Source organism: Rhinolophus ferrumequinum, chromosome 15, assembly GCF_004115265.2.
Source record: "Rhinolophus ferrumequinum isolate MPI-CBG mRhiFer1 chromosome 15, mRhiFer1_v1.p, whole genome shotgun sequence".
Taxonomy (NCBI): Eukaryota; Metazoa; Chordata; class Mammalia; order Chiroptera; family Rhinolophidae; genus Rhinolophus; species Rhinolophus ferrumequinum.
The window spans coordinates 36,013,044-36,038,229 of record NC_046298.1 but is presented as its reverse complement, the minus strand read 5'-3'; the positions used below and the strand labels follow the sequence as shown (position 1 = coordinate 36,038,229).

At 50.5% G+C, this 25,186-nt stretch overlaps 2 protein-coding genes and 1 long non-coding RNA gene across 5 annotated transcripts; 1 reads left to right on the top strand and 2 right to left on the bottom strand.

Annotated features, from left to right (window-relative positions):
- Positions 1 to 792: 792 nt before the first annotated feature.
- RBM42 (RNA binding motif protein 42) lies at positions 793 to 8,718 on the bottom strand. Of its 3 annotated transcripts, none has more exons than XM_033128472.1 (10): positions 8,454 to 8,693; positions 8,081 to 8,216; positions 6,698 to 6,782; positions 6,517 to 6,591; positions 4,800 to 4,865; positions 4,546 to 4,721; positions 3,713 to 4,042; positions 3,287 to 3,404; positions 1,127 to 1,321; positions 793 to 1,039 (listed from the first exon to the last, which is right to left on the bottom strand). In XM_033128472.1, exons 1-10 carry the CDS (start codon positions 8,579 to 8,581, stop codon positions 927 to 929), a joined length of 1,422 nt encoding a protein of 473 aa, XP_032984363.1. In that variant the 5' UTR covers positions 8,582 to 8,693; the 3' UTR covers positions 793 to 926. The 3 variants fall into 3 exon arrangements, with proteins under 3 accessions (XP_032984363.1, XP_032984364.1, XP_032984365.1); XM_033128473.1 differs by having other exon boundaries at positions 4,546 to 4,700; positions 8,454 to 8,684; XM_033128474.1 differs by lacking the exon at positions 4,800 to 4,865 and having other exon boundaries at positions 4,546 to 4,700; positions 8,454 to 8,718.
- Positions 8,719 to 8,722: 4 nt separating this feature from the next.
- Positions 8,723 to 11,657, top strand: LOC117035002 (uncharacterized). Its single transcript, XR_004425150.1, has 3 exons — positions 8,723 to 9,294; positions 10,110 to 10,277; positions 10,914 to 11,657. It is a non-coding gene; the product is annotated as an uncharacterized LOC117035002 (long non-coding RNA).
- Positions 11,658 to 14,322: 2,665 nt separating this feature from the next.
- Positions 14,323 to 23,532, bottom strand: HAUS5 (HAUS augmin like complex subunit 5). The gene is made up of 19 exons (XM_033128570.1): positions 23,392 to 23,532; positions 22,621 to 22,683; positions 22,499 to 22,531; positions 22,355 to 22,379; positions 21,646 to 21,751; positions 21,407 to 21,566; positions 20,222 to 20,291; positions 20,058 to 20,140; positions 19,493 to 19,550; positions 19,214 to 19,338; positions 18,963 to 19,026; positions 18,723 to 18,853; positions 18,362 to 18,524; positions 18,078 to 18,158; positions 17,844 to 17,989; positions 17,477 to 17,588; positions 17,262 to 17,394; positions 15,153 to 15,285; positions 14,323 to 14,979 (listed from the first exon to the last, which is right to left on the bottom strand). Exons 1-19 carry the CDS (start codon positions 23,487 to 23,489, stop codon positions 14,862 to 14,864), a joined length of 1,902 nt encoding a protein of 633 aa, XP_032984461.1. The 5' UTR covers positions 23,490 to 23,532; the 3' UTR covers positions 14,323 to 14,861.
- Between the last annotated feature and the right edge of the window lie 1,654 nt (positions 23,533 to 25,186).

Genomic DNA, 25,186 nt, shown 5'->3' with positions numbered 1-25,186 from the left:
GGGGTAAGAGACCCACAGATAGAGAGGAAGAATTGACTCAGATACAGATGCATAGAAAGAGACAAGAAACAGAGGAGCAATCAGAGAAAGACAGAGAAAAATGCTCAAGGAGACCCACACAGAGACATAATAGCATGAGAAGTCAGCTGGGATTTGGCAGAGTGAAGAAACTGGAAAAGTCTCAGATCCAGAGGGTGAGAACTGCAGAGACTGGGATAGAACAACAGGAAGAGAATGAGACAGTCTCAGAAATGGCCAGTTCCTTCAAGAAGCCCTCTTAGCAATCAGGTTGTGCCCTGGGCTCCCCCATCCCAACCGTGACCAGTCTGAGCCATCCCTGTCTGGCAATGGGCCTATTTTCAGCCACTGGACCAGGAGCTCTTGAGGGAGCGGGGCCTGGGACTGTTTCAGTCACCGCTGTGTCTCTTGCACTGTGTAGGCCCTAGGGGAGTTTGTTGAATGGATGAAAGCCTAGAAGGCTGTGAGCTCCAGAAGGGCAGGGTCCACCAGACGCCCTACCTTGGTGCTGAGAACACAGGCTGGAGTCGGAAGAGCACGGGTCTGAGCCTTGACTTGGCTTCAGCCTTGCCATAGCCTCCACTCCCTCTCCTGTGGAATGGGCTGCACTCAGCGTGCACTTAAGGGGTTTCCAGAAGATGTAATGGGTACTCAGTAGAGACTGAAAAAGGCCCACGTGCATGTCTATCTGGGTAAACTTTCAACACTCCCCACTATTCCCAGGTAGGGGGATGTCAAGCCCTGCACCCTAAAGAGTGCTTCCAAGCCCAAGGATGGAAATGAACAAAAATTTATTGAAACTGGTTTTGGGGAGGATGGGTAGGTGGATAGTTGGGGGTTTTCCAAAGAGAACTGTGGGGGAGGAGCCAGTGTCCGGCCAGGTGGGAGCGGGTGCCCGGCCCCAGACCCTATCTCAGGCCCAACTTCTTCTTCTCTTTCTGCTTCTTGCGCACCACATCCAGGTTCCGATCCTTCCACATGCTCTTGCGCAGCTTGATGGGGCGCGAGCCGACATATTTCCCTGTGGGAACGGAGGATTCAAGGTCGGGCTTGGGGTTTTGGCCACATGCCCATGACACCCGCTTTCCCTAGGGGAGGCCTCACTCACCATTCATCTCACGCATGGCACGCACATAGTCACTGGGGTCCTTAAAGCTAACGAAGCCATAGCCCTTGGTCTTGCCCGTGCGCTTGTCGCGGATCACCTTAGCCTTAAGGAAGGATGGGAAGCGGCTGAAGGCACGTGCCAAGATGTCATCGTTCACCTCATTACCCAGATCCCCACAGAAGATCCGGAAGTCATCTGGGGTTGGGAGAAAGGAAGTCAGAAGATGCAGAAGCCTGACCCAGTGACTGCCTTATTGAAATGGCCCCACGGTTTCTAGAGGCACCCCTGAGTCCTCCTCCCTCTGTATCCCCAGCAGTCTGCCCAAGGCCCCCTTAGTAATAACTGCCAACACCTGTATGGTATTTCCCCTGTGTTAGGCTCTCTGCTACGCACTCACGAGGTTTTAACACATCTGACATCTCAAAAACCTTTTTACCCTGAGGCACAGAGAGGTCAAGTCACCTGCCCAAAGTTACTCAACCAGGAAGTGGTAGAGCCCTTGGGATAAGAACTCGGGCATCTGGCTCCAGAGTCCTTACTTTTAGTTAACTGCACTACCCTTCCCCACCCTAGGGCCATCTCACCCCTTCCCATGATGAAGCTCCTAACTGTCCCAGCCCTGGCCTCTCCTCTGATCCCTTTGTCGCGGATCACCTTAGCCTTAAGGAAGGATGGGAGGTGGCTGAAGGCACGTGCCAAGATAACATTGTTCACCTCATTACCCAGATCCCCACAAAAGATCTGGAAGTGATCCGAAAGGTTCTTGGTCTCCTGAACACATCCCTATGGACATCCCCTGGTCCCTGCCATCGCTGTACCTACCCTATAATGGCACCCCAGTACCACACACTTCATCTTTCCTCAGCTCGTTTCCTCTGCAAAGCCCACTCTAATTCCCCCTTGAGTCTCTGACACCTGAACACTCTGCCTGATCCTTCTCCAAGGGGCGGCCGGTTGGCTCAGTTGGTTAGAGCGCAGTGCTCGTAACACCAACGTCGCCGGTTCGATTCCCACATGGGCCAGTGAGTTGCACCCTCCACAACTAGATTGAAAAAAAAAAAAAGACTTGACTTGGAGGTGATGGGTCCTAGAAAAACAGTGTTCCCCAATATTTCCCCCCACCAAAAAAATAAAATCCCTTCCCTGGGAGGCACAGACTATTATTACTCCTTATTGTGGATGAGGAAAATGAGGTTGGATGGGCCCCGTGACTTGCCCACGGTCACAGAACTAGGGTCTACGGTCTGCACTGGCCACATCTGGGCCCACGCTGCTATAGCCCTAGCCTGGGGTGGGGAGGTCCCAGAAAAAGATGCAGAAGTCAAGGAGTGGGATGGGAGGTAGGGCCCTTTCCTCAGCGACCATGTGGTTGCCCCATGGCTCCTGTGAACAAGTTAGGCCAACCCAGGAGGAAATAATCTGACAACCTCAGAGGGTGGGACTTTCCACAAGGTAACTGGCCTGGACACTTCAAAAATTATCATACACGCGACAAGGCTGCAGGAGGACCATTCTCATTAAAAGATAATCTAGAGACATGAAACTGCATGTATCCTGGTTTAAGGGAAAAATAGCTATCCTAGTTTGGGAAGAATTGGGTCAATTTCAATTTGAATGGAATATGAGATACCACGGAATTACTATTAGTTTTCCTACATGTTAATGGTATTATGATATGAAAGAATGTCACTTTTCTTAGGACATGAGTACCGAGGTATTTAGCAGTGAAGTGATCATTTATAACTTGCTTCTAATGATTGAGCAAAACCCTAAAACACATACATACACAGAGACATCAAGTAAATATAGCAAAAATATTAATTGCTAAATCTAGCTGGTGACACATGGCTGTTCACTGTGCAGCTCAGTGTTTAACATTTTTCCTAAGAAGTTGGGAGAAAAAGAAAGCTCTCCTTTAGCAAGCCAAGTCCCTCACGAATAAGAACAGGTCAGAAGGCCCATGCCAGCGGCAGGAGGATGGCCCACCCTTCAGCGCCACAGCCTAGCCCTCCACGAGGTGCGCTAACAACAGTGCCTGCCCTACAGACAGGAGGCAGTTGTGCAGTTACCTGGCTCACCTTCCCTGTGTCTGCCCCAAGGAAGAGAGCTTGCCCTGACCGTGGCTGAGCAACACCTGACTCTGGACTTGGGCCCACTTACCTGCATCCCACTCCAGCAGGCTGGGGTCTTCCCAGCTGCTCCCAGCTGCCGTGCGAATGCAGCGTTTCAATTTTTCTGGCTTTCCTTTCTTCTTGTCTTCACCCAGGGGCTCTGGGACCTGCAGAGGAAAGGGGACGGGGTGCAAAGGCTTGGTGTTGGAGTCTTCTGAACCCGTCTGTCCCCCTCCCACCTTCCTTTGCCCCCTGGCCCTCCTGCCTCCATAGTTAAAGGACTGGATGTGCTCCTGGGTTGAGATATGTCTGTCTGCCACCCTCTCCCTGACATCCTCCCAGCCCCTCCAATTTCCTGGGATCCTCCTAGGTCCACCGATAGAGGACTACATGTGCTTCTGTGTGTGGAAGTCCATGGGCTCCTGTCTGCCCTCTCAGCCCTTTCTTTCCCCACACTGCGATGCTCCCCGCTTACCTCGAGAGCCATGAGGCCAGGCGGTGGCTCAGGCCGTGGGGGCCGGGGCCGAGGACGCAGGGAGAGGAGCTCAGGAATGCGGAGTGGGGGCAGCAGGCCTCGCACAACTTCCAGCGGGAGGGGCAGGGGCTCAGGTTCAGGCAAAGGCATGGCGAGGGCCAGTGGTAGGCTGGGCCCAATGACGGCAGGACCAGTTGGGGCACCTCCTGCCCCCACAGCTACTGCTGCGCTAGCGTCCTCTAGCCCGGCTGCTGCAGCCACCACTGCCTCGTCCTTCTCTTTCAGGCCCAAACCCAGGCCTAGGCCCAGCTCTCGGGATGCTGGCTCTTCCTGTGGGCAAGAGGAGAGAATGAGGGGGGTCAGCTCAAGGCTCAGACCTTATTCCCATCCCCATCCTGTATAACAGAGCAAAGGGCCTGAGGGCCAGAGAGCAGGCAAGAGACATCAAGACAGAGAAAGGAGTCTCTAGTGAGAGGCAGACACAGGGACAGAGAAACACAGGCAGAGAGACAGACAGACATACACAGAGACAAACACAAGGACAAAGAAAGACATCAAGACAGAAAAACAAAAAGGGACAATCCCAGGAGAAATGGAGATAGAGATAGAAATACACCCACAGCATCTGTTTCTTTCTATACTTTTCTCACAAAAAGAAAGAAAAATAGAAAGATTTGGCCACAGAAATACAGAGAACAACAGAGACAGAGTCAGAGAGTAAGAAGTCAGAGACATGAAAAGCCAGGGAAAAGGCAGACATAGCCCATGAGACCAGGATTGAGTGTCTCCCTACCCACTGCACTTCTGACCATCAGCTCCCTGTCCACACTCACCAGGGGAGGCCTCAGAGCAGCCATGGAGCCCAGTGGGGGCCCCGGGGCCCGAGCCATCGGTGGTAGCATCATAGGTGGTCCAGGGGGCCCAGACAGAGGGGGGCCCACGAGGGCCTGGTGAGGGGGCCGCAGAGCCATAGGGCGAGGGCCTCCTGCTGCAGAAGAAAGAGCAGAATCTGTCAGGGTGTTAGTGGGGGAGTTAGAGGGCTTGGGGAGGGAGTTATGTGGCAGGGATGGTGATCCTGGCCCCTCACCTGCTCTCTGTAGCACGTGGGGGACGAAGGCCGGACGCAGGATAGGGGCCCTCTGGGGGGCCACAGCTGTGGGAGAGAGAGATGGGGGTGCATGTCATGGGGGACCAGGGCACTTGGGGCAAGGGGTGTGTGTGTGTGTGTGTGTGTGTGTGTGTGTGTGAGACGGGGGGGTGATGGGGAGAGAGGAAGAGGGAGGGAGAGAAAGAAAGAGAGAGAGAAGGAGGGTACTCTCAGCATCCAAGAAATCCTGGAGAAGAGTGTGGGGAGCCTTCTGGGAAATGCAGGGGTCTTTTCATTTGTTCACTCAGCAGAAATTTACCACTGAGGGTCTCCCTTGGGCCTGTCCCTGACCTGGGCAATGCCAGGGACACACCAAAAGACCAAAGGCTCTCAGGGAGCTCCTGGTCCAGAGTAGGAGGGAAGAGACCCATCACCAGAGTGACAGCCCAGAGTGATCAAGGTCGGGATGAGAGAAAGCCCAGGCACAGTGACTGGGGCTAGGAGCGGGACGCCCAGGGAGAACTGGGAGCCCAGAGGAGCGCTCTGACCTATCCAGGAGAACTAGAGAAGGCTTCCTGGAGAAAGGGACCTGTGAGCTGAAACCCAAAGGATAATGAAGAGTTAGGCAAAAGGTGCGTGGAAATAGTACTGGCAAAGAACACTTATAAACAAAATCTTCCTCCCTTTGCAGTTTAGTATAATTGTAATAGAGGAAGTTAGGAGTTAGAGAGCATCATAAGAGAATGATCAAGAGGTCAGCAGACATCCCAGCACAGCCTTATTGGCTGAGCCATGGATATCTTCCTGAGGGCACCAAGGAGTCACAGCAGGGTTGGAAGCTGGGCAGGGTGACTAGGTCATATTTGCACTTTGATCAAAACCGTAAAGAAGAAGAGATGTTAAAATTTCTCAGATATCAGATACAAAAAGTATAACAGGATTTAAGTAACACACATTTAATCTAATAGAGATTGTACCAGAACTTTATAGAACACATGATCTTTTCAAACACATAAGGTAGTAATGTCATAAAAAATTGACTGTGTGTAAAAAAGGTCACCTCAACAACAAAAAGAATGGCCTGTGGAGACGACAGATTTTAGTTGACTTTGGTTAATCTGATTTTTGTTTAGCTGATAGGTTTTGGAAGGTTACAGTTGGGCAAGTGAGCAAGGGAGAGAACTTCAAGAAAAGCATTGCTGGCACATCCCAGTAACATTTAGGGCTTCTGGGGAGGATGTGAGGATCTCTCTCTGCAAGGGGCTGGGCGATGTGGGGTCTTGACTGCCTGCCAGGTGAGGAGCTTGCTGCTGGTTTGACGGTTTGTTTATTCATCCCATCAATAGATAACATATAATGCTTACTATGTGGCCGGCACCAAGACTTCTACCCCTCACAGAGCTTATATTTTAGAGGAAGCAAAAGATAATAAGAAAAGTGTATAACTTGTTGGAGAAGGAGTTAAGTGCTATGAAGAAACATAGCAAAGGGTAGGGATTAGAAGTGACAGTAGGAGGTTGGTTTGCAACAATCAGGTTAAGCCTTATTAAGGCAAAATGACTTGAAGTACAGAATCAGGTTTGTGCTTTAGGAAGATGACAAAATCAGGGTGGGGATGAAATGGAAAGGGTGAGTTAGAGCAATGATTTAGGCAAGAGGCCGAAGTAGTCAAACTAGAGTGCTTGGTTAAATGTGGGTTTCCTGGCCCCAGACCTACCTGCTCGCCGCAGGAACATGGCTTCTCGAGCCTCTGGACTGTCCAGGTGACTCCGATCACCAGGGCCAAAGCCAACTGTTGGGAGGGGAGAAACAAGGATGGTGGGAGGATAGTCCCGGGCATCCCTTCTTACCACCCTGCCTAATCCCCTGGCTCCCTCACCCTACCACTCCTTACTTACCTGGGCCCACAAAAGGAGGGCCACCAACCATGGGAGAAACCACTGTGGCTGCAGCAGCTGCCCGGGCCTCCAAAGTCTGTTGGACCTGTTGGGGAGGAGGTTGGGTGAGGGGCCTGACTCAGTGCTCTCAAACTGCCCTGGATGGTTCACCCTGCGTGGTCAAGGGTTTCATTCTTTGCATTCTCCGTGGGGCTGGCCATCTGTTAACCTTTAGGTCTCAGCTAAAATGGCACTTTTCAGGGAAGGTTTTGGGATCATGCTAGCTAAAGCTGTCCTCAGCTCCTCCCAGTAGCAACTTCTCTCACCATCCGGTTGTTTCATTTGCCCCATACCACTTAGCACTATCTGAAATTATGTCTAGCCTGTCCTCCCATCTCCTATGCCACCACCCTGGTCGAAGCTACCATTATCTCTTGCCTAGATCATTACAGTAGCTTCTTCTTTAGTCTCCTTGATTCTGCCCTTTGCCCCCTACAATCTGTTCTCCAAACATAGCCAGAGCGACCCTATTAATATCTAAATTGGACCATATCACCCCTTTGCTCAAAATCTTTCAATAGCTTCCCATGTCAGAGTGAAAACCAAGGCCCTTACGCTGGTCCACAAGGCCCTACCCTATCTGGTCTCTATCACCTCTCTGTCCTTATTTCCGCCCACCCTCCCCCTTGCTCACTGCACTCTAGCCACACTATTCTCCCTGCTGTTCCCTGAACATGTCAGGCACACACCTGCCTCACGGCCCTTGCACTAGCAGTGCTCTTCTCCCAGATATGTGCATGGTTCCTTCCATCATGTCCTTTATATCTTTGCTTAAATGTCACCTCCTCAGGAAGGCCTTCCCTGACTGTGCTGATAAACCTCTGCCCTTCTGACTGTACGCTGACCTGTCTCTTCCCAGCAAAATGTAAACTCCAAAAAGGTAGTGACTGTTGTTCTCTGATTTGTTCTTTGCTATATGCTTAATGCTTAGAATAGTGCCTGGTGCATAGAAGGCACCCAAAAATTATTTGTTGACAGAATGAACAGGCTTCATTTACTTGTTTTCTTTTTAGTAGTCTCTCCACTAGTCATATATAGCTAGCTATTGAGCACTTGAATGTGAGTAACAAGAATGAGGAACTATTTAAGTATATATTTTAAATAAATACAGAACGTTCCGATCATTGCATAAAGTTCTACTGCACAACATACTCTAGAACATAAGCTCCCAAAGGGCAGAAATAGTTTGACTTAGTCATTAGTCTGTCCTCAGCACCTGGCACATAAAATATTAAATTGTCATGCAAATTAATCGACAAGCCAACATGTCAATAGCTCTCTGTATACAAGCACTGAGTTCGAGGTATTGTGCTCTCTGACTTATACGCCTTAGTTCAGACGTACCTGCTGGTATGTGTTGGTGGCGATAATTGGGCGGATCACAGGAGCTGCTGGGACTTGCATCGATTCTACCGTGGGGACCGTGGGCACAGCAGTTGGGATTCCGGTTACCGGAGCACCCAGAACTTCCTGCTCAAACCTAGGAGAGCAGGACAGACACCACAGCTCAGGACCTTGCACCAAGTCTGGAACGCTGACTATATCGTGACAGCGCCTTCACCCCTGCCAACCTCTCCTTACTCCCGCCCCCACAATCCCGAAGGTCCCGTTTCCTCCTGATAGAGCCATATGTCGGGCATATTGCGGCCTGGAGGCTCCAGGGCTCGGCGGCTCTGGCTCTGGGACGGCTTTTATCGCGCCCTGTCGCGGGGCTTACAGGGCCATCTCCGCCTCCATCTCCTTTAAGCGTTCCTCGCCGATCTTGCCCGGGATGCCGGCGCCAGGGCCCTGGACCACAGGTCCTCCTGCACCCGGAAGTCCCGGAGTCGGCCCCGCCCCGGCCATCGCTGCTGGCTTCGCTGTCGCCGCTACCACCGCCACGACTCAGCCGCCTCCGCCGGTTCCGCTGTCTACGGTCTGACTTCGTCAATGTCGGCGCCCGCGGATGACGTAGGCCAAAGCGACGGGCGCCGACGCATGACATCATACGCCAACAGGAACTGCCTTGAGAACGAGGGCCAATGAGAATCTGGCCACATCCGGAAGGCCCACCCCAAGTAGGAATATAGGCCAATCAGAGTGTTGAAAAAACGAACCTGTGGAAGAAACTTGTTACCCCTCAGTGGCGCTGGGGCCTTTGCGGGGGAAAGTAGGCAAGTGAGAGCTACTTAAAGTCAGTTGGTCGGGTCCCTAAAGTCCAAACTGGACCTCTGAGACTCAATAAAGCTCGGAGGGCCGTCCGGTGCCACCGCGAGGCCCCTTCCGGAAATTTTAAAACACACTTAAGTGCGCGGGCTGGGCGAGGCTGGAGACAGCTGGGGATTGTGGGCTTCCGCTCTGGGGTAAACAGACACGCTACCAGTCAGTGACTCCCAGAAAGATTAGACATGATGCGGGAAACTCAAGAGGAGGCGCTGACCCAGACTTCTTAGAGGACATGACATCTGAAGACTTTTGCTAGAGGAAAACGGGAGATACGTTCTGGATAGCAGGAATAGTTCACGCGAAGGCCAAGAGACAGTAGTCATAGGCGTCAACTCAACAGGTCACGTGTGTAGGTTTGGTCTCTGTGTCTTTTTCTTGTGACACAGCTGACCCCTCTTTTTTTCCCTCAAAATGTTTTATTATGAATATTTTAATATGCAACAGTAGAGATAAAATAGTAATATAACGAACCTCCACGTACTTCTCAACAATGACTAATATTCTACCCTCCTTGTTTCATCTATTCTACTTATTTTTTTTAGTTAAGTATATTAAATTCCAGCCATCCATCAAATCATGCTTCACGATGTCTCTATATAACAAGGACTATTTAAAGGAAAATAAAACATTTTCAAACCCAAGAAAATTAATTTCTTAGTATCATCTAACACCCAGACTGTTCAATTTCCCCTGCTTCAAAATGTTTCTATACAATAGTGTAAAACCAGGATCCAAATAGGATCCACACATTGCATTTGGTTGGTTGGTCTTTTTTTTTTTTTTTTTTCTGTTAAGACAATTTTATTGGCTGCCTTGGTTTCTTGAAATCCCAGTCTGAATCAGCACAAATGAATGCTTTGTTCAAATACTGGCTTTTGTTTGCGTCTGTGCTAGAGATGTGATAAGAGAATAGGAAGCCTTTTTAAAAACATTGTTATTAACTAGAGTTAGTATTTTATTCAAATTTCTTTAGTGTTTACCTAATCTCTTCTATTAGAACATTCCAACCAGGATACCACATTATAGTTAGTTACGTTTCCTTAGGCTTCTCTGCTTGTGACAGTTTCTCACACTTCCCTTGTTTTTCATGACTGGCAGTTTTGAGGAGTACTGGTCAGGTATTTTGTAGAATGTTTCTCATTTGGGATCTTTCTGATGTTTTTCTCAGGATTACCGATGAAGTATTATTTCACCAAATTAAACCGAAATCCTGACGGGGGTTATGAATTTTTTTGGGAAAAGACCAGAGAAGTAAGGTGCAATTCCCATCTTACCGAGGATACACACTATCAACATGACTGACCACAGTTGATGTCAACTTGATCTCCTGGCTCAGGTAGCATTTGTCAGGTTTCTCCACTATGAAGTTACTTTAAAAAAACAACTCCCTTTTCATGTTCTTCAGAAGGAAGTTATTATGCAACTTCCTTTTCATGTTTTTTAGAAGGAAGTCATTATGCGCCGCCCACACTTAAGGGGTGGGGAATGAAGTTCCACCTCCTTGAGAGTGAGATATCTAATACACTATTTGGAATTCTGTACAGGGGATTTGTCTATTCTTCCCCATTTATTAATAACTTATGTCAGTATGGACACATGGATGTTATACTCTAGGTTATAATTCAAGACTACTAAATTTTGTTGCTCGAATTGTTACAGCTTTTAAAATCTTAAGTCTTTTAAAATCTACACATTTCCTTTCCCCCTTTTTCTCCCTCCCTCCTTCATTTCTTCTTCTCTCCTCCTTCCCCACTTTTGGGCCTTGTGTTTGTTGAAGAAACTGGATCAGTTGTCCTATAGAATGTCTCACATTTTGGATTTAACTAATTACAGTACATTGCTCCTCACTGTCCCCTTCCCTTTTCTTATATATTGTAGTGATAGCTTGATTGGATTTAGGTTTAATTTGGTGAAGAATACTTCATAGGTAATCCTGTTGCAATATCCACTGTATCCTATTGTATCCCATCAGCACATGCCTGGTTGTCCTCCTTTGGTGACGTGAAGATTGATCAGCAGGGTCATCCTGTGCTATTTTAAGAAGCCCAATCAACCTTCTCACTGATAGTTTTAGCAGCCCTTAACCATCATTACCTGTACCTATTACTTCATTAAAATACAGAAAATAGTGGTTTTTGAATTTTATCATTCTCTTTGCAATTATTAGTGATTCTTTCAAATAATTTCTTCCTTGTCATGATGACTTTAGTTACTTGTTCACATGCAGGAAAGACAGAACATTTCTTTCCCTATTTTATTAAAAAAAGTTCAAAATGAGTTGGTTCATAGCACCCTTCAAAGATGACCAATGAGGTATAAGTGTATATGTATCAATATAAACTTACATTTCAAACATATTTGATGTGCATCAAATCATTGCAGTCATTCTTATTGCTGCTTTAAATCTTTGGCTAAGTGGCAGCCCCTTCAGATTGACTCATGAGTCCTTTTGACTCAATCCCAGCAGTCTTTGAGGACTCCTTTGCTTTCTTGCACAAGATGCCCCATACTCATTTTGTACACTTCCTGCCCTATGCCTGGAAGCAGCTATTTTCCCAAGGATCCCTGGTTCCTTCTAGTCAGAAATGGTAGAGACGACAATCTGGGCACTAGGGTTGCTCACTATTACCAGGTAATCATTATATCTAGACCTTTTCTGTGGACTTAGTGAGGGAAATACATATTTTTAGAAAGACCCAGGAGTTCATTCTGATATTTCCAATTCAAATGAAAGATTGCGAGGTGTTTACTTCTTTGATTTTATTAAAAATCTTGGTTTCCAGTAACATTAGCAAAGCTACTTATTTGCTTAGTCTAATATATAATGTCAAAATGTATAATGTAGAGTCTCAAAATTGTAATATAGTTTTTCAAAATAAAAATACCAGTATTATTATGAACATTAAGACTACTGAATGCAGTTTAAGATTTCATTGCATTTCTTTTTCTCTTAAGATCTACGTACCACTGGAGGCATCAAATGAAACCAGTGTTTTAACAATTCTTATCTAAAACAGTTGTGCCACTAACTTCATATAGAATTAGGTTCATTTATTCCAGTTTGTTTTGAGTTTTTTAAGGATTTCTTTTTTCTTTTTCTCATTGTTTAAAATTATCAGATGTTTCACAGTCAAAAGTATGAAATAATGTACATTCAGAGATGTCAGGCTTCCATTCCTCTCCTTTCTACCTATTGTCTCCTGGCCTGAACTATTTGAAAGTTGCAGATATCACCCTTAATACTTGAACACATCCTCTAAGAACATTCTCCCACATAATCACAATACCATAATCTCACCAAAGAAATTAACAAAAATACAATAATATTCTCTAATATACAAATTCCCATATACAAATTTCCCCAGTTGTCCCAAAAATGTACTGTAAAACACATTTTAAAAAATCTGTGATTCAACCAATATCCTGCATTGCATTTGGTTGTCACGTCTCTTTTAATGTAAAACAGTCCCCACCCTACGCCCATTGACCTGAAGAATACGGTCTAGTTGTTTCATACAAGGTCCCACATTTCTATTTCACCTAGTATATCTTAGGGATAGATTCCTAACAGTAATATTGTTTGGGCGAAGAGTTAACGCCTATGTAGTTTTGCTGGAGATTTTTCCATAGGTGTTGTTACACATTGCATGTCCACTGATATAGCAGAGAGCTATTTTTCCATAGTCTTGTCAACAGAGTGAGCTGCCAAAATTTTGGGTTTCCTTTTTCCCTAGTCTGATAGATGGGAAATGTATCGAAGTGTGGTCTCAATCTGCTTTTCTTTTATGATTGAGTTTGAGCAGATATTCTGAAAATTGTCCATTCATATATTTTGCCCATTTTCCTATGGACTTGGGAGTTTTTCTTTACCACTTTGATATTACATATGTGTGCGCAAACACATACAGTCCTTTAGGGTATAAGTTACAAAACTTTATTCCCAATTTGTCATTTCTTTTTACTTTGCTCCTTTTTTTTTTTGCCAAAATGCAAAAAGTTTGTTTTGTCAATACTTCCTCTTATTGCATCTGAGTTTTGAATCATATTTCAGAAAGTCTGCTCAACTTCTAATTTATAGAGGAATTCACCTTCATGGATCTCGCGTTCTGTTTGAGGGGAACAATGAAAGATAAAGACACAAGATATTAGAAGATGAGATGTGCTACGGAGAAAAATTGAGCAGGGAGTGGGGAAAGGACCCTCATATTCAATGGGGAGGTGGGGGGTGGGAGCTGAGATGAAGAAAGGGGGAAGGGCGGACACTCAGGCGGCACACGGGGAAGCATATGTATAAAGACTGGGTAAGAGTAGCCAGGGATCGGAGGAGAACTGGGAGTGAGAGTGCCTGGAGGCCAAGTGAAGGGCTGTGAGAAAGGAGGTGGAAAGCTAGGTTTCAAGATCATAAAAATATCAAATCTGCCTAATTTATTAACTTACTGCGACCCCAGTAAAACTCCCATATGTGTTCGTATTTATTCTGGAACCAAGCAAGTTGAGAATAAACTTCATTTCATTTGGGAGAAAAAAAATAGCAAGAAGAGACATCAAAACCTTGAAAAATAAGATGACAACCAGCCATTTCAGATACTAAAATATATTACAAAGCCTGTATAATTAAAACACTGTAGGGATGACACACGCAGTTCAGACAGACAGCTTGGAGAAAACCCAGATACAGCCCAAATACTCATGGAATGAGTGCTTAGTGTATGAAAAGGTGGCATCTCAAATCATCTAACATTTTCCTTTTATAAAGTTTAGGTAGGTAGTTTTACTTTATAAATTGAATAATTCACACAGTGAAATGCACAGACCTAAAAAGTACAGCTAGATGAGTTCTGACAAATGCATACACCTGTGTAACCCCACCAACTCAACACATACAGTTGGTCCTTGAACAATACAGGAATGAACTGTGTAGGTCGCCTTATATGCAGATTGTTTTTCAATAAATAATACAGTACTGTAAATGTATTTTATTTTCCTTATGATTTTAACATTATTTTCTCTAGCTTACTTTAGTTAAGTTTTGGGGGAGTCAAAAGTTATATGTGGATTTTCAATTGGGTGGGGGTCGGCATCCCTAACCCGCCACCTTGTTCAAGGGTCAACTGTAATATATTTACAACTGTAGAAAGTTTCCTTGTCTCCTCCTTGGTTGATCCCTGTCACCTACCACTCCTTCAGAGGCAACAACCACTGCTCTGAGTGTTTTAATAAGTGCTATTGGGATATATGTAAAGTAAGACAAAATTGGATCCATTTGCATAAATTCCAAACGGCTCAGAGATTTAAGTGTAAAAAAAGAAGCTATAAAAACTAGAAGGCAGCTCTTACCCCCCGCCCTCTCCACCCCCCGCCCGCAGCTGGACTGTCTCCTTAGCCCTCACACCAGCACATTTGCACTCAGGGCCTTTGCAAGCCTCGCATGGCATTTACTGGTGACCTTTGCTGTGTAGCCCTCTATTTAAAATTGCTCCTCCTAAAGCCCGCTTTATTTTTCTCCTTGGCAGTTATTTTCCAACATACTAGATATTTTGCTTACTTATCTTGTCAGTGGTCTGCTTCCCTGTCCTGGAACGTCAACTCCCTGAAGGCAGGGACTTTTGTCTATTTTGTTCAGTGCTGGATCCTCAGTGTTTAGAGCAGGTACTCAATCCTTTTTTGCTGAGGGTGAAAGTGATGAGAGGAGTTTCAAGGGGACCTGGGGTGGGTCCAGAGTACCCCATTCTCTTGGCTTCGGTGGGATGAAAGGACAGGGGTAAGGCAGTTGAGAGGAATAGCAGAACAGCCTGTGAGGGGGCTGGCAGGTGTGGGTAGAGACAATGGGCTGACACACTCAGGTGAAGCTTTCTTCCATATTGAGGGAAGTGTCGAGTGAACAAACGTGAAGCTCTTGACTCGTGTTTGAGCCCCCTCTTCATCTGCACAGCTGCTGCAGGGTGCCTTGGGCCTGGACCCAGCGCAGCCGCCACTGGGGCAGGGACAGGCCCTGGCAGAGCTCCTCTGAGAGGGCGGCTTGGCCTGGCTGCTCCCACCTGGGGACGGGGATGGTGTCAGAAGGAAGGCATGGGCCTCCAGGCCCTCGCTGGCCTCCCCACACCACCATGGCCGGCTATCACCAGTCTCCCTTGCCCCACTCCTCCCCAGCCCTGAGTTCTGCCTGTGCCACCCAGCTCAGCCCCACCCCACATCCTGTCCCCGCTCTCACCAGTCTCCCACAACCCCCTGCAGCTTGGGGATTTTCTCCAGCGCTTGTTTCAGCAGGTTCTCCAGCTGCTTCAGAGCCTGTCCCAGATTCTCTTTCTGTTCCTTTTCCTGGGATGCCCAGATCTGCAGCAGCCCTGCAGGTTAAGAAGCCCAGGAGGCAGCATTGAGTCCTCTGGTTCCTTGGTGCCTTGCAGCCAATGGGTCACCACGTAAGTCTCCAGTCACCTAGTCTTAACCTCAGCATGTCTCCCAAACCTCTCCCTCCTCCCAGGTCCTCATCTCAAGGGCAAGCCCACTGCCACCCCCCACCCCAGGCCTCATCCTGGACACCTCCCTCCCGGACAGACCATCAATCTCTGTGGCCCATCCCTCAGCTTCCTCCCACTTCCCTACTCACCCCGCAGCCTCCCTCCTAGGCTCCAGGCCTCAGCCTCCGACTCTGCTCCATCCTGTACGTGGTAGCTGAAGTGATCTTCCTGAAGCCTAAACCTAAACCGACCCTTTTCCTCTCCTGCGTGGAACTCGCCAAGGCTCCCAGCGCACCCAAGACAGTTTAATCTCCGCAGCCTAGTGCTTGAGGGTTTGCATTATATGGTTGCTGCTCACTGCTCCTGAGCAAAACCTCACCCACTCCCCAGGGACCATCTTTCCTCCTGGAAGCCCTGCCCAGCATTCTTAACCCTACGGCTTTCTCCTCATACTGCTACAGCCCTGTTTCCCCCTGGGGACTATGACTAGGTGTAGTCTCCCTCCACAGGCCCCAAACAGACTAGCTCGGAGCAAGTGCAGACCTGCTGTGTGCTCGACCCCTTGGGCCTGAATCCTGACTCCAACCCATCCTTGCCTCGTGATCTTGGGCACGACACTTGCCCTTTCTACAGCTGCTTCTGTGGTCAGATCATTACCTGAGCCACAGGATACTGAGGCAGAGGGAAGATTGGAGCACTCTGGAAATGGGACCCACAGGGCTTGCTGACAGGTTGTAGGTGGGGGCGGGGGGAGCTAGGGGCCTGGAAGGAATTAAGGATGACTCCTGCATTTCTGGCTTTGGCACCTGGATGAGAAGGGTGGAGTCATGTATGGAGGGAAGGAAACCAGGTCGAAGAAAAACAAAACTGCTTTGGAACAGAGGGAACTCAGTCCTGTTGGGACATGTAAAGTCCACGATGCCCCTGAGGTTGGACGCAGCTGTGGTGGGTTTTGGGCTGTCCCTGCACACCACTCCCTGCCCATGGCAGAGGGGAAGGCAGGGAGCCCGAAACTCAAAGGCCGGAAAGTGATCTCTTCCTACTTTGCTGATGGCACTCCGATTCATTTGTCATCAATTCACCTCTTCTATCTATTTAATCCTTTGATTCTTTGCTGTACCATCGGGACAGCCCTGGGGCTGGACCATTCTCACCTCTCTCCCCACTGAGCTTTTGGGGCCAGCATCTGGTAGGTACCCAGTGAGTGCTTGCTGAGAAAATCTAGGAATGAATGACTTTTCTGAGTTTCAGTTTCCTCATCTGTAAACCGAATCTTAACCCCTAACTTCCCTCATGATAAGGACTGGAAGAGACTGAGCACGTGTAGACAAAATGATCGCGATCTCCCCAGAGCACAGAGCGCTTACTGCACGCCCTGCTTTGTTCAGTGCCCCATCTGGGTAACCTGACTCCATTTTCCTAGCAACTGTATAAGGTACTATTGTTATGCTTACTTACTGAGGAGGAAACTGAGGCACAGGGAGATCACACAAGAAGAGACAGTGCTGAGAAGACAATCCAGGTAGTTTAACTCCATAGCCCAGTTTTTAACTACTCAAGTATACTATTGGATGGTGACGAAGGAGTACTTGGCAATTAGATGGGCAGTGTCACCTAGAGCACACACCCATCAGGAGTCAGACTGCCTGGATTCAAATCCTAGCTCTGCCATCTGGGCAGCTACCAAGGCCTCTGCGTCCAGGTTCTACGTCTGTAAAACGGGGAGAATGGCAGCACTAACCCCAGGAGCGGCTGTACAGATGCAACTAGTGGACATGCTTGAAGCACACAAGGCTCTGCGGCAGCAGGGGGCGTCGTGATTAGTTCTGGAGGCTGACGGTCCTGGGAATGGACAGGCCTACCCTGGGTAGATGGTCCTGGAGATAGGCTGGTCTTCATGTGGAGAAGATCCCAGCACCGGAGACTCCGCTGGTCCTGGAGGAACAGAAGGTCCTGGCGAAGAGAGGTGGCCTTTGGAAGGAGCAGCTCTGGAGCCTGGAGGGAGGGGTGAAGGACAGTCACCTTGGGAGGGATAGGAGTGGGACGACAGGTACTCACCTAGGGGACAGGTACTCACCTTCCCTGGAGGTAACCCCAGCTTGTGGCTTAGCTCTATGAGGCTGGAGCCCCTTGAGGATGCAGGATGCAGCTGGTGGATGGACGGCAGGACTGTGGGCAGGGGTTGCAACCTGCGGGGAGAGTCCAGGTTGGGTGGGACAGAGAGGGAAGCTTGGTTCCAGAGGCTCTGGGGGCTGACAGGTGGGCTCGGGAGGCCCCGGAACTTGGAGGTGGGTCTGGGGACTAGGATTCCAGAGTGGGGCTGAGGACCTGAGGGTGAGGTCTGGCAGCCTGGGAAAACGGGGGGTCTGGGATTATTGAGACCCAGTGGCCCAGGGACTGACAGTCATCCTAGCGAGGGGATGGAGGGGTGGTCCTAGTCTCACCCTCTGGGGCTGTGCCGAAGCAGGGTGCCCAGCAGAAGGTGGGGCAGATGCCGGGCCTCCTCCTCCAGACAGTGAAGCAGCTCCTGGCTCTGTGGTGCCACGGCTTCAGAGGTGGGGGCCACTTTTCGCTGAACCAGAGCCAGCACCTGTGCGGTAGGAAAGGGGTAGGAGGGACAGCCTGAGAGCACCAGACCCTTCCTTAGGAGACTGGGTCCTATCCAAATCCCAGCTCACCTCCCCGGGGCTCCGGCACAAGTGTGTCTTGCTGGCTGAGTTGCCCTTGATGAGCAAGCGGACCTGTTCCTGTGTCTCCTCCTGGAACCGAAACAAACTGCTTTTCCTTCCAACCTCCCAGCCTCTCGCTCTGCCCTCCCCTTTGCACAGGTCCTGCTTCCTCTTGAGACACTCACCCTGGGCCTCACCCCAGACCAGGAGGCCCAGCTCTGGATCATAAGGCTCCCAGCCTCACTCGGCCGGCCACCAGGCCCTGCCATCTCCCCCGGGGTCCCACTTCTCACCATCAGCCGGCGCCAGTGCAGGATCCGCTGTTGTTTGGCCTGTAGCTCCTGCAGCAGAAGCTGCCGCTGCACAGCTGCCTCCTCCAGCTCGTGGCTCTGGGTACACAGGGCCTTGAGCTCTGCCCACAGGCCACAGCTCCGGAGCTCCAGCAGCAATGCCTGCCTGGGGGACAAGCAGGAGAGAGCAAGGGACAGGAAGGTGACTAAGACTCACAGTGGAGGCGGGGAGATAAGATCTGTAGGAGCCACAAACACACAGAGCCGGGAGGCAGACGGAACCACGGGGGCAGAAAAAGTCTAGTATCCTGAGACCCTAAGGAGAGAGATGGCCCAGAGGCCTCTGCCCAGGGAGCCCCCTCACCTCTCGCTGGGTTCGGGGGTACATCTTGCCACCTCCTCCATCAGGCTCTGCAGGCGCCGGGTCAGAATTTGATGCTCCTTCAGGAGCGGGCCCCGCTGGGTGACCAGTGTACCCACAGTCTGCCAGCCCTCCTGTGGCACGGGTACAAAGTCAGGGTGGGTGTCGTCCCTGGGGGTGAGGGGATCGAGTGGTCTTGGCATGGGAAGGGGATGGAGTCTAGGAAGGGTGCCTGCCGGTCACCTGGATGAGATGCACCATGGACGGCAGGGCCTGGCTGGAGTCTGACTGGTCTGGTTCCTCGGACCTAGGGATGGGTGACACTGCTGAGAGAGGAGCCTGTCTCCTTGCTTGGACCTTCGAGGGTAGCCAATGTCAGCCCACCGGGGTTCGGTCCCTTGCTTTCAGTTCCACCCTCATGAGCAGGTCCTGACCCTGTCCCTGCTCACCCAATCACCCGTGCTGCCTGACTACAGAAGCACTCTACTTCACACCTGGCTATCTCTGTATCTCGGAGCCCGTCCGGACTGCACAGGGACCGGATCTCTGCCTCCCGCTCTGCAGCCAGGTGCTCCAAGGCGGCCAGGACATGGCCTGGAGGGTGGCTTGTCAACAGTGTCTAGTAGAGGGAGGGGTGAAGTCAGGGCAGGATGGGGGCAGGGCGGTGAGCTCGGACCCTGTGGGGACCAGGCTGCGATAAAGAATCAGGTGCTGGCATCCTGAGGTTTGATCATGGGGCAGTGGGCGTGGCCTTTTCTGAGAGCCCTCCTCACCTCCACTGAGCTAAGCCACTGCTGGTAGGAAGCTCCAAAGTGGTCATCTCGAGAGGTTCTGTGGGGTTGGGGGAAGGGACAGAGAATGTTACAACACACATCTGTGATTACCACCACCCTACAAAGTGGGAGCTGTCACTGCCCCCAATTTACAGACGAGAAAACCAAGTTCATCTATGCTGGCTAGACTCGAGTTCCCCACTTATACCCACTTGCTGGCCTTGGGCCCTTACACATGTGCTGCTTGCCTGGAAAACCCACTCAGCCTTTTACCCTTGCTAAGTCTCTTCCCTAGAGAACCCATCCTTCTTGTGTCCTTAACTGGGCAGGGTGTCTCCTCTGGGAACCCAGAGCCCCTCAGGCTTCTTTCCCCATTCCCCAATAGCCCTAACCACTGTGTGATGGGTCTGTCTCCACCTCTTCCTCGCCGGGGAGCCCTGTCAGGGAAGGCCCTGGGGCTGACACAGCCCAGAGGCCCAGTGTCCGAGGAATTAACAGCCAAGTACGTAACTCCTGCCAAAGCCCAAGTTCTCTCCAGGGTTTCTGGGAGCTGGGGGACACTCACAGGAAGCTGCCTCCTTTGGTCTGAGGAATCAGGAGGTTCTGTAGGAACTGGGTTCGGAGGGTACAGGCTGTTCGGACATCACCCTGGGAAGAGAATGGGGCATGAGGAGGACCCAGGGGTCCACCTGGGTCCCCACCCCTTCCCCCATGACCCAGGACTCTTACCAGGACCTCAGGCTCTAGGCCCAGGGCTGCTGATGTCAAGGGTCCAAAGGTTATATCCACTTTGGCCTTCCTGGAGAGAGGAGTGCAGTTGGGGCTGGGGTCCCTGGAAGGAGGGAGCTGGGAGAACTGATATCTGTGCCCCCTCCTGCTGCCAGCAAAGCTAGTTACAGGGATCACTGACCCTGGAGCTCAGGGGCCACCTCCAAAGTTAGGCCACTGCCATCTGGCTGGATGACTACATTAGCCTCCTCACTGGTCTGCCTGCTCTCGCCCCCTTCAGTCTGCTCTCCACCAGTAGCTAATGATCCTGTTAAAACCTCAGACAGATCAAGTCACTGTTCTGCTCAAAAACCTCAAAGACAATATGATATGTCCTCATCACCCTCAGAATAACAGCAATGGGTAACAAACTCTTCTGAGCACTTTGCATGACTTAACTCACTTAATTATCATGCCAACCTTATAAAGCAGGTAATATTATTCCCATTCTATAGATGTTAGAAACTGAGGCACAAATTTTGCCCAAGGTCACACAGGTGTAACTGGCTAAGCCAGGGCATCAACTCAGCCTCAGAGTAGAATTCCCACGCCTCCATGGTGCTTTGTCCACCTCTCCAATCTCACCTCCTCATGCTGTTCCTCTCGCCTATGATACTTAAGCTGAACTGCCCTCCTGGCTATTCTTCCCACATCCCAAGTTCAGGGCCTCTGATCTGGCTGTCCCCTCTTCATGGAAATTCCTTCCCCAACTCAAATGTTACCTCTTCAGAGAGACCTTCTCTGACCATCCTACCTAGAATAGCACCTCCCTTCTACCTTCTATCATATGACCGTTCCCTCACAGCACTTATCTCTACCTGTAATTCTACGGTGTGTTTGCTTCCTAGTTTACCATCTGCCTCCTCTGCCTCGGAGTGTAAGCTCCATGAGGGCAGGGTTGTCCCTTGTTTACTGTTCTTTTCCAACACTGGTGTTCTAGATATACAGTTGGCACCATTCTAGTCACTGGAAATACAGGTGGTTGAGATGACAAAACTTCCTGGCCTCAAGGACTTTAAAACCTAACGAGTGGAGCTCAGACATCTGGAACTCAAGAAGGGGTCAGGACAGAGTCCTGGGGTCTCTAAGGAAAAGGTCTGTCTACCCAGCCTGGTGATGGCTGGTCCCTGGGCACCTGAGGCTCACCTCTCTATGTCCTGCAGGCGCCTGAGCTGATTCTGTAGCCACTGCATGGGATGTTGGAGCCGACGCTGCTGTCTTCGCACGGCCCCAGCTTGTGCCCGGAGGAGGAGAGCACGCCGCTGGGTGTCTTGCATGCCCTGCAGTGCCTGCTCCAGGGCTGTGTCTGTGGGAGGAACAGGGGTGGCCATCAGTACTTCCCCAGCCTCCCTTCTGCTGCCCATCTGTCCAGTCCCATGGGTCACCCTGAGCCTCGCTCTCTCGATCCATTAGCTCCAGGCTCTGGTCTAACTCTTGGATCTCTGCCTGCAGGCGGGCGACAGCAGCTTCCAGCTCCAACTTCCGACGTGCCTGGTGGGATCAGGTGCAGGATCAGATGCGTCACCTGGCTGGGGCTCGGCCTGGCCTGACTGTGCTTTGCGGGGCACCAAGCTCCCCACCCGCCCGGGGGTGTGGTAGAGGGTTTTTCCTAAGCTGGTCATGTGTCTGAACCCCTAGCTCCAGAAGAGCACTAGGGAACGCTACTGGCCCCCCTCCTTCCTCCTAGAATGATATCAGCCTCCCAACCCATTTCCCGTCTCTGTACTGATGATACCACATCTCTGTCCCAGTGAGCCCACAGCTAGGAGTCCCGAGGTCTCCTGGAAGCCTCCCCCTAGATGTCACCTGGGCTCCGGGCACATACTGACTGGGTCCCACACTGGTCTCAGAATCTCTCCCAAACTAGTCCATTCTCTCATCTTCCCTCACCAACTTTGATGCCTCATGTCCATACCCCGCCCCCCCCAGCTCCTGACTGTCTCCCTCTGGACTGTAAACCCTGAGTGCATGGATTGGGGCTGTCTTGTGAGTCAGTGTCCCCAGCGTCACCCAACACAAGCCTGGGCCTAGAGCAGAAGATCTACAAGTCCTCTTTCTGGATGAAAAAAAAACCTTGTAGCACATACTTCTCACCTCTGGATTGCACTGGTGGCCATACCTGAGGAAATGAGGCCAGAGTTAGGGGACGACAGGGGCTTCCAGGGTGAGGCTGAAGGTGGGGACAGGGCTGGATGGGACTGGGGAAGATAGGAAGGGAGAGTGTTGAGGACCAGTTACCAGAGTAGGTTTCCCCGGATCTTCTTGACATTTCTGCAGTGGAAAGGTAGGAGGAAGAGTTACTGTGGGACATGCCTGTGTCCCCTCCCCGGCCACAGCCTCCTTCATGCAGCCAGGCTCACCTCTGGCTGTGCACGTGCCGCAAGACGTAGGCCCAGATGTCAGCCCCCTGGCCCAGACACAGCCTGTGGGGACATCACCCAGGTAGGAGGATTCTCATTCTCGGGGTGGTGGGGAAGGTCTTTACTAAGGAATCTCATTTCTGGTGGGGGGGAGGGTTCATACTTTTTGGGGTAAGATATTCCCTCCTGGGTGGGTCACTGAGAGTGTGGGCCTCTCACTGGGTGTGGGGATATTTCATTCTCTGGTGGGGTGCTCCCTTTCTTCTGGGAGAGGATTATTTCCAGTTACTTCCAGAGGTGGGGGTGGGGGTATACTGCCAGGAAGTGCTTTCATTACTGGATGCGGGGTTCACTCATACAGATTCAATCTCCAATGGGTTTGCTGACTCCAGAGTGTCCTCACTGGCTGGGGTGGGTGGTGGGTGGTGGGGTGCTGCAGGGACAGCCTTACCCAGGAGATCCTATTTAAACACAACACGGGAAGGGGGCTTCATTAACGCATCACGGACGACCCTCACTGGTGCCAGGGACCTCACTCTGGGCGGTCTCAAGGGTGGGGATGGAGTGTGGGGGTTACCGCCAGGACGTCCTCACTCAAGTTCAGTATTCTCTTCCTAGATATATACTACACGGGGGGTGGGGGGGGTGCGCCCTTAGGGGTTATTGTCCCTGGGGCGAAGGAGGAGGAAGGCGCATCTTCAGTAAAGAAGGGGTTCTTCCAGAGACATCATCTCCAGCATGGGGAGTCCTCACTCCCAGAGCGGCCCTCACCTGCGCAGCGTCGACTCGGGGGCTCGGGCTGCCTCGGGTGCCTCCATCTCTTCCGCCGCCCAGCATACCAGTTCCCGCACTTCCTGCACTAACTCCATGACAGCGCCTCGGCCGCCGCCGCTTCCCGCACCCTCTTCGAGCTTGGCGCCCGGCTCTGACGTCCCCAGCGCGCCGACAGTGACATCATCGGTTGCCGGGTAGACCAGGGCCTCCAGGCTTTGCAAGGAGCTGTCCTGCATCTCTCACTCCTCCAGAATGGGTCGGGTTGAAAGACGATGGCGGGGGCGTGCAAAAGCGGTGGGGCTCACTTGCTTTTTGCAACCTTCCTCTCACTACCAGTTGTTCCCTATGAGGTAAAACGTCCCTAAGGTCTCTCTTGATTTTCTTAACAAAATGGGACTTTCATCTTAGGAGGATGAGAACCAGGAGAGATGCCAAACTTACTGCTCTTGTCGCAGGTCTGAGTAAGGGATACCATGACCCAGTATCTCCCTGTCATGCTTTCTTCCAGATTCATTTGTCCTTACCATTCCATAACATTCATGACCCCTAGGCTGGGGTCACCTCAGTGGCTGAGACAGCCCCAGTCTCCATGCTAGGGAGCTCACAATTCAGTGGGGGACATAGACGCATCACCAGGTAGGGATGGTAGAAAGTGAGCAGCAGGGTTTTGTCAATTTGGGACGCAGGGCGTGTAAGAGGTCTGTGGGGTGCCCCAGAAAGCACTGGATACTAGGGCTGGAGTTCCGGAGAGCGCAGTCAGCCTCAGATGGAGCCCTGAAAAATGGCAACATTCAGGGACCTTTTATTCAACATGCTTGCCTAGGTCAACAGTCTGTCCTCAGTGTCCAGTGCAGAGTCTGACTCTCTAAATAGTTGTTGAAAAAACAAACGGGGGTGGGGGGTGAGGCAGGTGGTGGAGTGACACTAAAGCTGGGAACCCAGGGAGGAGCGTGGGGCAGGATGAGGAGTGGGGCCCGAGGACAGTGGTGGGCCACAGTAGGGCTATGGAGCAGATAGGAGGGGCCTGAGTGTAGGGGGTTGTTGGCTGTAGAGGGGGCTCATGCAGCATGAGGCCCTGGGCTCTGGTGGGCATTAGGTGGAGCAGACCTTGAAATAGGGACTGTAACCATCTGGTGATATATTTACCTTCCACTCTGGTTTGTAAGTTATGAGGGGGTGTGGTTGGAACTTGACTGGTGACTACTATGTTCCTAGAGTCAGACAGCATAGTCAAGGCCCTTGGTCAACATAAATAGATTTCTGGCATGAATGCACAAATATTGGCAGGAGTGGAGGCTGCCCTACCCTGTCTCTTATGGCCCCCATCTCTTGGCATGGTCCCAAGGTTGGTCTTGAGCTCTGGCCCAGTGGGCTGCCTGAACTACCACTTCCTTCCCCCATCAACCACCTCAAATTGTTCACTCAAGTTGACAACACTTGACACTCCAGACAGTGAGGAGCACCAGTCCCATTTGGCCCAACTGAATACTTAGAGCCAAGGGTTAGTAACACAGTTGTATATATTTGTTGGTTTGTTCATGAACTGTAGAGGATGTTACCGAGAAAATAAGTCCATCATGTAGAAAATCAAGAGGATGAATATGATGAGGCTTCCCATAACAATCCCTATGACTGCAATGTAGAAGACTTGGTGGGAGGTCTCAGCTGCCAAGGCTCGTTCATTCCACTTGTTGCTGTGCCTTGTCTGATTTGAGGGGAGAGGTAGAACAGGAATAGATGGGCTTAAACAGGTATTGTACGGGAGTAAACCATAGAACTGTACGGATGTAGG

What these genes read in the sequence shown, in the direction of transcription:
- RBM42 (XM_033128472.1), bottom strand. Translation starts at nt 8,581, where the DNA reads ATGGCCGGGGCGGGGCCGACTCCGGGACTTCCGGGTGCAGGAGGACCT. An exon ending in CCACCAACACATACCAGCAG is followed by an intron (nt 6,783 to 8,080) that starts GTACGTCTGAAC and finishes CCTCCCCAACAG; the next exon opens with GTCCAACAGACTTTGGAGGC. An exon ending in TGCCATGCGTGAGATGAATG is followed by an intron (nt 1,040 to 1,126) that starts GTGAGTGAGGCC and finishes CCGTTCCCACAG; the next exon opens with GGAAATATGTCGGCTCGCGC.
- HAUS5 (XM_033128570.1), bottom strand. Translation starts at nt 23,489, where the DNA reads ATGGAGTTAGTGCAGGAAGTGCGGGAACTGGTATGCTGGGCGGCGGAA. An exon ending in CGGCACGTGCACAGCCAGAG is followed by an intron (nt 22,532 to 22,620) that starts GTGAGCCTGGCT and finishes TTTCCACTGCAG; the next exon opens with AAATGTCAAGAAGATCCGGG. An exon ending in TGCACTGGCGCCGGCTGATG is followed by an intron (nt 18,159 to 18,361) that starts GTGAGAAGTGGG and finishes TTTCGGTTCCAG; the next exon opens with GAGGAGACACAGGAACAGGT.